The sequence below is a fragment of the Eretmochelys imbricata genome, chromosome 4, assembly GCF_965152235.1.
Source record: "Eretmochelys imbricata isolate rEreImb1 chromosome 4, rEreImb1.hap1, whole genome shotgun sequence".
Lineage (NCBI taxonomy): Eukaryota > Metazoa > Chordata > Testudines > Cheloniidae > Eretmochelys > Eretmochelys imbricata.
In genome coordinates this window covers 127,249,188-127,262,179 of record NC_135575.1, presented here as the reverse complement: position 1 = coordinate 127,262,179, position 12,992 = coordinate 127,249,188, and the positions used below count along the sequence as shown (strand labels likewise).

Genomic DNA, 12,992 nt, shown 5'->3' with positions numbered 1-12,992 from the left:
ACACTGGTTCAGCTGACCTGGTGGTAATTTTTTCCATACATTTCCTCAGTGTCAACATCTTATGTCTCCTCTTCCCACCACTCTGTTAGTGCTTTTTCTTCAGGCTGCTTTCTACATATAGCCAAGCATCCTCAATGCCCTCTTTTATATTCCTCCTCAAACTCCTCTTTTCTCTAGTTTTGCATCAGGAAGACCACCACTGGGCTCTCTGATCCCAGGTTAAGTTTACAGATCTGGCAGTTAGAAAAATATGTATTTATTTGCAAACTGAGCATATATGATATGCAAGTCAGAGGCAACAGAATCGCACATGCCATTTTTACAGTTACTTTTCAAAGCAGAACTACATTCCAACATTGTTAATTTCATTATGGACCGAATCTTGAAATCCTTACTTAGGCAAATCTCTCATTGATTCCAACGAGAGTCTTGTTAATCATAGACTTCAGGATCAGGTCCAACATAGTTTGTCAGTTGTCCTTATGGGTCTTTCCTAAAACATCAATGTTTAGCAAAAATACTTTAAAAAAGGAGTGAAATTAGTACCTATGGAAATGAGGAGCTAATTACATTTTGTACAGACAGCCAACAATATGGCAAGGCTTTAACTTGGACAAATATCAGTATAAAGATTAACATGAGAAAAACCAAACTCATTTTCACTAATAACAAACAGCCATCAGCATTATAAATAATCATAGCATTTGGGAATGGGAGGGAAGGGACAAGTTATTGGCAGCAGACAAGAAAACCAGACAAGAGCTCCAGCTTCATCCAAGTAGTTCCTATTAATTTGCTTTCCACTTCTACCACTAATGCAGTGTGGATTAAATAGAATTATAAAGTGGTTTTACTACTGGCTAAAAAACCTTAACTGTTTTTAATGGTTCAGTGTCCATTAAGAAGGTGATGTTGAATAGGAGTCCACAAAGGTCTATTATTAATCAGCATTTTCATTAATCTGAAGAATGGAGTGGAGAGTATATTAATATCTGCAGATGGTAAAGGTCAAAAGGATCAAAAATTCTCTAGTGACAAGGGATTAAAATACAGTATATATTTAATAAAATGGAAAAATGGCCAAGTTCAATATAAAATCGGATTCAATAAACTGTAAGATAGGAAATACAAGTGAGGGCCAGGGAAAAGTAAAGGATGACAAATTAAGACAGATAGTGATTGTCTTACATGCAGCTCAAAGAACTAAGGTGGCATAATATACCCCCCCTTACTCCGGTGCTTTATACCACCACTTCTAGTGTGCAGGGAGCAGACAACTTCCCACCCATGCAGGTGGATGGGGGCAGAGCCTTGACTCCGTACCCTTCCGTGTAGTTATACTAGTGCATCAGGGAGTGCAAACAAGACTCCGGTTTAGACAACTCTCTCCCAGGGTACTCCAGGGGAAGCACAACACCACATTGCCCAAAATGCAGGGCATAATGACACAACCTAGCCATAAAGGAGTAAATGCAATCCTGGCAGAAAAATGCACATGCCACTATGGGTCATGTTAACAGGAGTATATTGTGCAAAATAAATAAGGGTAATTATTCCTCTGAACTCAGAACTGCATTGAGCTTTCGGTATCATTTCAAAACTCTGATTAGCTGCAAAGGGTTTAGAAGAAAAAGAACAAAAGGTTAGGGAAATAAATCCATTAGGGAATGGTTAGGAAAGCTGTCATGTTCAGCTTAGAGAAAAGCAGTACGAAGGATGAATTTAACAATTGTCTACAAATACACAGAGATGTTAAGAAGACAGGCACTAATTATTCTCATTAGTCAGTGAGGACAAACAAGTAGTAATGGGTTTATGGTGTGGTAAGGAAAATGTAAGTTAATTACCTACCCGACAGGAGTGCTGGAAGGATTAATTCATTAATACTTGTAAAACACTTGGAGTTCCTGAATGAAAGGTACCAAGGAAGTTGCAAACTATTGGGGGGGGGAGGCTGAACACTCAAGCAATGGATCAAGCTGTCAAAGAAGGTTTGTGAATCACCTTCACTGGATATATTCTTAGATAGACTTGACACTTCCCAGAGAGGTTTAGGGATTAAGAATGGACAAGTGACCACCAAAAATCCTTTTTAAACCAAACACCGTGTATTCTATTCATCCCAACATACATTGTAGTCCAGAAGTGGTTTCCCAATTATCCTGTTCCACTGTTAACCAACCTACTATCCACACAGCACCTACTATCAACCTACTATCCACACAGCACAATATAATTTGATGTTTAATACCTTTAGTACACATGATACACCAGTTACACACACTGTACACACCATTCAGAACCAACAAATGCAACATTGTTCCTAATCTCATAACATTTTCAGACACCAGCTCAATGCTCTGAGTCCTAACACCTGATCAGTGCAGACATGTACATGAGGAATAAAGAAAAACATGCAGTACGCCAATGAAGTCTAATCACACTGAATCTAAGTCATTTTCACAGGTCAATTCAACTCAAAATACAAACTAATTCAAAAATCAGTCTGAATATACATTAAGACTTTTCACTCTTAGCTAGCCACAGCTCTCTTATATTAAAGTAATTTATTATTATTAGTTGTTGTTAAAGGATGACATTGTGCTCAGTGCTGTATCATATATAAAAATGAATACTGTTCTGGCCCAAAAAACTAAGAAACTGTAAGGTTAATGCTAAATAGCAGCTGTTACTTGTTTTAAAGTCATCCTATAACAAGTGTGATTGTAACACTGTTTAACGTGACTTCCTAAGCATCATCATTTAATTTGAGCAAGTTTATTATAAAAACAATGCACTTTTGATGTAACAATTGTTCCTTCTCAATGAACTCATCACTGAATTCCCTTTGGTTAATAGCTTTGTTCCACTGGGGTACTTTATTAACAATACAAAACTAATGCAAAAAGTTTTGGGATTCAACTATACAATTTTTCATCTTCAACTGATTTTACCTATATAATAATGATTTTTTTTATGTTTAAGTTTTAAGTGGGTGAAAATGGAGGAAAAAGGTCACGTACCCTAGCAGTTTTAACAGATCACAAGTACTCTGCAAAGGGACCAAAAAATTACATTGTGCAAGTCTCTCTCAAGAGCAGGCTTGCTCAGTTTACAAGTCAAATGATAAAATTTGTAGCTGCTAGCTCCACAAACTCCATCTAGAATCTGAAAAAGCCAGCACTTCTGCCTCTGTCAACAACACCAGTACAAGTTTCTATATTCAGAGCTTAGCTGGTCGTTTTGACAATACATGAGGTAGAATAGAAACTAGCTCACTCTTCAATAGTTTGAATGAGTCAGCAAGGCTAACAAAAGTCAAAATGAGTGAAGTAACCTGCCAAGCCTAATTAAATTTGGATTAATTTTAAAGCAGTATTTTAATAAAAAGTACCTCAGAAGTACTGTTCGGATGGATGGCTTTGCAGCATTTCAATGGATTATTTTACAGTGTCACTTGAGCTGCAGCTCCATCAGTTTGAGACAAGAGCCAATCAAGTGTTCTCCATGAAGAGCCCCAAACTTTTTAATTCACTCCTCTTGATCCAAAATACCTCTAATGTGGTAACTTTCAGGGAACACAGCAAGTCCCATTTTTTTACCTAAGCTTTCTGGGGCTTTTGCTAACTCTGGGTGTAATGAGAGCTGGGGTCTTGATATAGAGGGATCATGTGCAACTTGGGTGAGCGATTCCTATTTTCTGGTTTTGGGGAGGCCGCTTTATTTTGTTGTATTAGTATAATTGAATTTGTAATGTAAGAAAGATTCAGAGGTGGGACAGGCACTTAGCAAGCAGTTACAGTATGTCTCAAAGATACACAGGAAGTAGATATGCTAAGAAAGCGCCTTTTTAAAAACAGACTGCAGTGACACATAACTCAGTGAATGACTGCACAGAAAAACCTACAAGAGCCACTCTGAGTCACACTACTCTGAAACCAATTGGTTAAAACACTTGATGCTTTGCATATATCTCTTTTAGGACATTTGGTTGTAAATTCTCGAGGGTGCAGCGTGCACTAATCCAGGTTATTTACAATTTCCCCCGCACCGTGTTTAGAACACTATCATCACACCTCAACAACAAACATATCCTATCTGACAATGGCATCCATAAACATGAGTCTCTTGCAAACTGCACATCTACTCGGAAAAGGTGAGACTCAAGCTGAACCTGCATGCTATCTGCATTGGTGTTGTCAGGAAACAGAACAATGTGGGCCATGAAGTAGAGTGCAAATTCCTCAAGACTCAAGTTGTGGAAATGTATGCTCCAGAATGCCCTCCCATTGTAAAACTATTCCCTCACAAATCAGCAGCTTCCTGACTTCCAACTCAATGCCACTTCAAAACACCCCACTCAGACTGTTACATCCTCCTACCTCCAGTTAGCCATGCCAACTCTGATTTCCTAGCTCCTAGACATTTGAACTTCAACATCCCTCTCCTATCCCCCCTAGAGACCCCTGCTCTTTCCCTCTCCGAGTTTCAGCACTTGCTGCTGTCCTCCCTAGGGTAAGGCTCTTAGGCTATGTTTACACTACAAGTGCTACAGCAGCATACTGCAGTGCTGCATTATAGACCAGTGATGTGCAAATGCGGGGGGGGAGAAAAGAGAAGGATGCAGGGAGCAAAAGGTTTGGGGGGGGGGGGTTAGGCTATTCCCTAGATCGGTGGTTTTCAACATTTTTTCCCTGCATTTACAGATTCCTAAAAAGCGTCAAATGGAGGAGCAGACCCCTTTGGAAATTTCAGACAGTGTGCGGATCACAGGTTGAAAACCACTGCCCTATATAGTTTGCTCCTCTGGCCTACTTCCAAGCACAGGTGCTGGCCCAGAGACACAATCCCCCAGAAGGAAGCCACAACATTAGCAGTTGTACCTGGTGAAAGTCTCAGGTTCATAACTCATCAGCCTAAAGATGAAAAACAACCCCTCCCCCAACCATGTTTCAGACAAGAGGGCAATGATGGGACTTTTTAAGACTGACTGTATGGCACCCACATGGGTGCCACACACGAGTAACAGTAATGATTGCATTTTACACTTTCCATTAGGAGGGTCTCCGGGCACTTCACTTTCATCACAGATTGAAACCTCAAAGTACTGGCTAAACAAATAATACTAAATGCCTAGATCTTACAGAGCACTTTCATCAAAACAATACAAAGAAGGACAGTACCAATACCCCCATTTTACAGATGGGCAAACTGAGGCACAAAGGTGGGCCAGGACTTGGCCAAGGTCACCCATCAGGCCAGAGGCTCCCAGGCCCTGCGGATTCAAGGCCAGCGCTCTCTCCACTGAGAGACACGGGTCTCAATGGGCTGGCCACTCAATCCAGAACAGCTATTTCAGTGTAAACTGGGGAAGCTGGTCAGGTTGGCGGAACTGGGGGAGGGCTTGGCAGGAACACATGGCAAGGACCCCCTGGGAGTGGATGTAGGGGCATTATGGGTTATAACTGTGTGGGGGCCAGACCAGGCAGGTACTGAGTGTAACGCCCCGGGGGAGGATGGGGGGGGGCGCAGTACTGATACCCCCTCCCCCACCCGGGGGTGTGTCCAGCAGGCGGGGGCGAGACTCCGCGCACGGCTCCTCAGACGCCATTTAACGGGGAGAGGGCGGGTACCGGCGCCGTCGCCACACGGGGACGTTTGCCGCCCGCCCTGCCGGGCCGTAGCCCTGACCTTCCCGGCTCCTGTGCAGCCCCTGCCCTGTTCTCACCTCATCCACCGCCCGGCGGGGCAGGTGCAGCATCCCCAGCAGCAGTTTGAGCTTGACGGCCGAGGAGAGGCCGTGGAAGCAGAGGCGGATGTTGTCGATCACCGAGGCCGTGAGCAGCGAGGCGATGCTCGGCGGCGCCCACAGCTCGTCCGTGGAGCCCAGCTTGTTGTGCAGCCACAGGCCAGTGTCGCTCTCCCGCATCGACGCCATCTTGAGAGCGGGGCGAAAAAAGAGGGGATTCTCAGCGGGCATTTTATGAAGACACCTAAACGAAGGGAGGGTGAGGACCCCTTTGGGCTGCCGTTTCGTTCGTAACCCAAAATGGCGGCGCCCAGTGGAGAAACTCCACCATGGGGGGGGCAAGGAATTCCGTAATCTAAAATGGCGGCGCCCTGTTGGAGAGGAAGAGCCGGCTCTTGAGCAAATCTCCCGTGATGCAAAATGGCGCCTCTCTTCCGTATTGCAATATGGCCACCCCCTGTTGAGGGGAAGCGTTACCGACAGACTGGCTTCCTACCCCTCTCCGCGGGCTGGTTGTGTCCCCAATGCTCCCTTGTGGTAGTAACCTAGCCACGGGACGGGTCTGAAGGTCGAGCGTCTCGGAGCGCGCCCCTCAGCCAGACGGAGCAGCGGCTCTGAGCCAGGCCCCTTCCCTGTGCCCGCTCCCTCTGCCCTTCTCTCTCCCTCATTCATTTCTTCCCCCTTCCCACACCTTCACCTCTTGTCTCCCCGCCCCTCTTCTCCGTCCATCCGCTCTCCTCCTTCCTCCCACTTCAGCCCCGCGCCTCACTGGCCAGTAGCCAGCACAGCTGTTGCCAGCCAAAGCCCAAGAACTCTCCGCTCAGCCCTGCGCGGAGCAGCTTCCCCGCGCCCGGGGCTGTGCTCTGCCCATTGGACGTTACCGACCGTTTCTGACTCGGTGGCAGTCTGTTGTTTGCTAGAGCTGGCCGGAAAAGTTTGCAATGTATATTTATTTATATAAAATATTTAAATATTTTAAATATATATAAGACTTCTCCTGTCTCCAATCTCTCCCCCCACCTTCTTTTGACCAGTCAGCCCGATGCTCTAATCTACACCCTCGACTGTGGTGTCTGGGCAACTCACTTCTTTGGTCCGTAGTTTGTTCCCCCTCTTTTCTTCCTTTCAAAACAACAAACCCAACCTGCCACCAAATTGATAGATGATGAAATCAACTTGCAATGCTGTGCTTTGACGGAAGCAAAGTTAACTGCCTTTTTCATCATCTCCCCAAAGATTTTAGTGGGGGGTGATGGTGACAGGAGGAAGTCATCTCCGTGTTCACACCAAAAGCAGGAAAAATAGTCTCTGCAGGTTCAGGGCCTTATAAATACAGCTTAAAATGCTTATTTTAGTATAGCAATAAACTAAATTAAAATAGGGGAATCTTTCTGGGCATGGCTGGAGACCATGAATTTGGTGACCCTGCCACACTTAGGGGTTTTGTATCTGCAGATTTTGCCACCTCACAGTTTACCTCTTTTTCCAGGCCCTTTATGAATATATTGAACAGTATTGTTCCCAGTACAGACTCCTGGGGGACACCGCTATTTACCTCTCTCCATTCTGAAAACTGACCATTTATTCCTACCTTTTGTTTCCTGTCTTTTAACCAGTTACTGATCCATGAAGAGCCTTTGGTGAGGGAACTTGTCAAAGACTTTCTGAAAATCTAAGTACACTATATTCACTGGATCCCCCTTGTCCACATGCTTGTTGGACCCCCTCAAAGAATTCTAGTAGATTGGTGAGGCATGATTTCCCCTTTTACAAAAACCATGTTGACTCTTGCCCAGAAAATCATGTTCATCTATGTGTCTGATAATTCTGTTCTTTACTATAGCTTCCAACCAGTTTGCCCAGTACTGAAGTTAGGCTTACCCGCCTGTAATTGCTGGGATCGCCTCTGGAGCCTTTTAAAAATATTCATGTCAGATTAGCTATCCTCTAGTCATCTGGTGCAGAAGCAGATTTAAATGATAGGTTACATAACCACAGTTAGTAGTTCTGCAGTTTCACATTTAAGTTCCTTCAGAACTCTTGGGTGAATACCATCTGGTCCTGGTGACTTTTATTACTGTTTAATTTATAATTTTTTTCCAAAATCTCCTCTGACACCTCAATCTGGGACAGTTCCTCAGATTTGTCATCGAAAAAGAATGGCTCAGGTTGGGGAATCTCCCTCCATGAAAACCGATGCCATGAAGACTGATGCAAAGAATTCATTTAGTTTTTTCACCATGGCCTTAAGGGGGATAAGTGCGCCTTTAGCATCTCGATCATCCAGTGACTCTGCTGGTTGTTTAGAAAGGCTTTCTGTTTCTTATATACTTACAGGGTTTTTTTGTTTTGTTTTGTTTTTTTAATATTACTTTTTGAATCTTTGGCTAGCTATTCTTCAAATTCTTTTTTGGCCTTCCTTTTTTTTCACACTTCACTTGCCAGAGTTTATGCTCCTTTCTATTCAATAGAATTTAACTTCCACTTTTTAAAGGATGCCTTTTTGCCTCAACTGCTTCTTTGACTTTGTTTATCCACAGTGGCACTTTTTTGGTCCTCTTACTACATTTTTTAATTTGGGGTATACATTTAATTTGAGCCTCTATTACAGTGTCTTTAAAAAGTTTTCATGTAGTTTGCAGGGATTTCACTTTTGGCACTGTACCTTTTAATTTCTGTTTGACTAACTTCCTCATTTTTCTGTAATTCCTCTTTCTGAAATTAAATGCTACCGTGATGGGTTGCTGTGGTGTGTTGTCGTCTCCCTCCCCCGCCCCGGATGTTAAATTTTATTATGCTATGGTCACTATTACCAAGTGGTTTAGCTATATTCACTTCTTGGACCAGACTCTGTGCTCCATTTAGAACTAAATCAAGAATTGCCCACAAGTCCTCCTTTTCTTTTTGCGAATACAGACTAACACGGCTGTTACTCTGAAACCTTTCCTCTTGAGGGTTTCAGGACTGGCTGCTCCAAGAAGCAGTCATTTAAGGTGTCAAGAAACTTTGTCTTTGCGTTGTGTCCTGAGTTGACAAGTCAATATGGGGATAGTTGAAATCCCCCACTATTAGTGAGGTTTTTTTATTTTCGTAGCCTCTCTAATCTCCCAGAGAATTTCAGTCATTATCACCATCCTGGTCAGGTGGGCAGTAGTATATCCCTATTGCTATATTCTTACTATTAGAGCATGGAATTACTATCCATAGAGATTCTGTGGTACAGTTTGGTTCATTTAAGATTTTTAATTCATTTGATTCTATGCTTTCTTTCACATATAGTACCACCAGTACAACCTATTCTGATATATTTTGTACCCTGGTATTACCGTGTCTCATTGCTTATCCTCATTCCACCAAGTTTCTGTGATGCCTAGTATATCAATATCCTTATTTAATACAAGGCACATTTAGTTCACCCATCTTATTATTTAGACTTCTAGCATTTGTATATAAGCACTTAAAAATTGTCACTTTTTAGCCTTCTGCCATTATGGGATCACACCTCTAGTCCATCACATGTTGTGCACTTGGACAAATCACTTAACCTTTGTGCCTCTGTTGAGTGAAGTTTTTTACGTGTAACTTCCTACCTTTAAAAATATTGAAAAAACAAATTTCATCATGTGGTCATGTTGACACCCACATGGGTCATCGGATATGTAGGGCTATTTACAGTGAGTCGAGTGTGAGTGAAAATCTCAGGGCAGACTGTTAGGAAGCAGGGCACAAACCCCAAATTGGCTGTGGCACCAGCTGCCAGGGAAGGAGCCTCGGAGGGGCCTGTGGCTGCTCCAGCAACCACCAGGGGGCACCCCGGGGTCAACTGCTGCCCTTGGGGCTGCTGCTCAGGCATTCCCCAGGGCCAGCTGCATTGGCCGCTGCTCAAGCGTTACCTGGGGCAAGGTTTCCTGGGCCTCCAGAGTAGCAGTTGGGGTGGGGGCTGCTCCAGCAGCAACTGGTGAGACTGGCTGTGGGGCCACCTGAGTGACTGGCCCCAGGGTCAGCTGCTTGGGCGGCCATGGGGACAGCCACACTGGCTGGTTGCTGCAGAAGTCATGGAGGATACAGGAAGTCACAGAATCTGTGACTTCCACAACCTCCGTGACAAACACAGAGCCCTACACATAAGTGAGCCAGACTGATTCCTGCTATGTATTTGTCAGTGTTCTACTGAGACACGGGGACTCTGGCATGAGCTTGCACCTGGTTTGCCAGCATCACACGCACTGTTGGAACCTTTAGATCTATAACACAGACCTCTGCGACTTGAGCTGAGGGAGAAACTGATAGCAGTAGTAGGTGTCATCATCAGCCCAGTAGGAGATGGGATACTTTGCCAGGAGGTTTCACAAATCTTTGCTGGCAGCGGAGGAATGGTGAGTCTCAGGAATCTTGGATACCATGCCAGACTCTGGAGGGGAGCTTGCTGTGAGAATAGTTTCTTTCTATCCTTTCCAAGCGGGATCCCTTCTGCCCCAACCCCTCTAATCTGTCCTTGTCCCAGTCCACGTCCCATTCCCCTTACCTAGCCAGTTCCAGTCTTCACTCCACTCCTTAGGCTTTTTTCCACTGAATGCATCCAGTGAAGTGAGCTGTAGTTCACGAAAGCTTATGCTCAAATAAATTTGTTAGTCTCTAAGGTGCCACAAGTACTCCTTTTCTTTTTGCGAATACAGACTAACACAGCTGCTACTCTGAAACCAGAATTATGTTTGATTTTTTTGGCAATAGTATTACATTGTTGACTCATACTTAGTTTGTGATCCACTATAACTATATAGTGAACCTTGGGTTCCATGCCAGCTTCTGGAAAGGCGTGTCCTCTAGTGGTCACAGACCCTTCTGCCCCTTTCTCTCTCCCCACAAAAGACTGACCCCTTTGCCCCTCTCCCAGACCCCTCTCTCTTCCCCTAACTCCCAATCCTAGCCTGGACCCTGGGTTCCTTGTCCCAATCTACCCCATCATATGGTTCTTTTCCCTTCTGGATTCATTAAATTGGTTCCTCCTCTTTGTTCCCTTGGTACCAGAAGAGAGACAGTCTGCCTGCCCTCAGGACCACAGAAGAGCCCAAGCTGGAAGAAGCAATTGCAAAGGAAGTCCTTCTCAGCCCCAGTACCCAAGATGGAGTATGCTCAGTTGGTATATGCAAAGTTCTGTTGGCACATAGAAGCTGTGAGGGGATGGAGCAGGTCCAGTACAGACAGATTCTTCAGAGAATTTTAGCTGCCAACCTTTTAACAAGTCTGGACTGAGAATTTGTGAGACGAGATTTTTTTTTTCTAAGGCTTATAACTTGGCCAGGGTTTCTCATGGAAACATCCTTGATACAAAGGCCAAATTTCAAACCCCTTCTCCAAAGCATGGAAGTGCAAGAGCATTTCAGCAAAATGATTGTATGAATTTTTTCTAACATGGACAAAACAACACATTTTCCCCTAGTTGGTTCTCAGAAGCACATGGTTTCAGCAAAAATAGTCTAACTAAATTCAGCCTGAGGCAGACAATTGACATGGAAAATGTCAGCCCAAGTGGTTAAAGGCTGGCAAAGTTATAAGCTCCTAATAACAGCTCTTATGATGGAAAGTGTCAGGGTACCTTAAGTATAAGACTCGCTATCTGTGCCACCAATAATGAACAGTAAATCTGAACCTTGGAAAAATTAATCTTCAAAATGTATTTCAAATGCTATACAGCATTTGTTGTTTTAAATGAGTTTTTCCAGTGGTCCATACAGCTGTTCATAGGTGTTAGACTTATTGCAAGAAATGAAGGAAGCAGAAAAGGGGAGCAGGGAGAACCAAATCTCAACTTAAACGCCTCACCCACAAAGGGCCAGGAAAAATAGAGCTGAGCGCACTTGTTCAAAACTTTTGTAGTGGAAAAAATGCAGATTTGGCAAACAGAATTTGTATCAATTTCACCAAATCGTTTAAGTAAAATCTAAAAAAAGAAAAATTAAAAAAAATCTAAATGTTTAAATATTTTTGGAACAGGACATTTTGATTTTTTCAGTTCGAAATGACTTTGTTTAGAAATTTCCTTTAATTTTATTAAATTAAAATGAAACCTTTGTTTTGGGTTAAAGAAAATGTCTTGCTCAACCCAAAACAATTTTTTGAAATTTTTTGATATGCCAAAAATTTTTGGTTTTGGTTCAGCCTGAAACTATTTCTCTCCACCCCCACCCAATTTTTTTCAGAATTGCTAGTGAACCAAAAAATCCATTATTCATCCGCCTCTACAGCAAAAGTAACGGTAGGACTCAGCCTCTTTTGTTGTTTGAGATGCTCTCAACGAAATTTTGGAAAACATTTTGAAGTCTGTATTTGCTATAAATAGTTTTTAAAAAGTTGTCACATTCAGTCATTTATTTTTCCAAGCTATTGTTGCAGGAGAACCTATGCCTTCCATTCTGGCAGTTATTTTTTGCCCAACATCTGTGCAATAGTTGTTTTGTTTTAAGCTACACATATTTGTGTCCTCAGGTCCCTTTCAATACTAAACTTGAGGTAGGGATAAGTTTTTTGTAATAAATAGATTGTTAACATACAGGACGATATTTTTCTAGTATTGTCCAATGACCAAACAGCCATCAAGCTTATGTGATAATTTTGAGTAGAGTTGTTAGAATGTGAAGGGATGCTTTCCTTCATCCTATGAAATGTCAGAATGTTTCACTGTGGCAAGTGGGTGCAGCTTTATTTTAATTTCCACTGAAGAAACTTTTCCAGGCAATACCTGGTCCCATAAATGTAACCAAAAGGTGGCAGCATATTGTTTGCTATTCCTTTTCTCTCACTTTATAGAAACACTAGCAATAAGCAACTCAACTTTACTCCATCAGTCTGCAGAGATGCCAGGAAGACTGGCATAATCATTCTGACTAAGGCATGTAGGTTATGACTAATGTAAATTCAGCTGTTTGTTTAAAAGAACATAAGAACGGCCTACTGGGTCAGACCAAAGGTCCGTCTAGCCCAGTATTCTGTCTACCGACAGTGGCCAATGCCAGGTGCCCCAGAGGGAGTGAACCTAACAGGTAATGATCTAGTGATCTCTCTCCTGCCATCCATCTCCACCCTCTGACAAACAGAGGCTAGGGACATCATTCCTTACCCATCCTGGCTAATAGCCATTAATGGACTTAACCTCCATGAATTCATCCAATTCTCTTTTAAACCCTGTTATAGTCCTAGCCTTCACAACCTCCTCAGGCAAGGAGTTCCACAGGTTGACCGTGCA

At 43.1% G+C, this 12,992-nt stretch overlaps 2 protein-coding genes across 5 annotated transcripts in view; one reads left to right on the top strand and one right to left on the bottom strand.

The window, feature by feature from the left end:
- The window catches only part of NELFA (negative elongation factor complex member A), a 38,516-nt gene extending 32,353 nt beyond the window's left edge, over nt 1–6,163 (bottom strand). Inside the window, exon 1 of the mRNA XM_077815933.1 lies at nt 5,729–6,163. Coding sequence (XP_077672059.1) covers nt 5,729–5,980 — 252 coding nt within the window. The 5' untranslated portion in view covers nt 5,981–6,163. The remainder of the gene's footprint in view (nt 1–5,728) is intronic.
- Nucleotides 6,164–6,191: 28 nt separating this feature from the next.
- The window catches only part of LOC144264298 (NELL2-interacting cell ontogeny regulator 1-like), a 47,718-nt gene continuing 40,917 nt past the window's right edge, over nt 6,192–12,992 (top strand). For all 4 annotated transcript variants that reach the window (XR_013346020.1, XR_013346019.1, XR_013346021.1 and 1 more), the window contains exon 1: nt 6,192–7,496. Coding sequence is in view for 1 of the 4 variants with exons in the window: in XM_077815934.1 (XP_077672060.1) it covers nt 7,459–7,496 (38 nt within the window). In the remaining 3 variants the exon portion in view is untranslated. The remainder of the gene's footprint in view (nt 7,497–12,992) is intronic.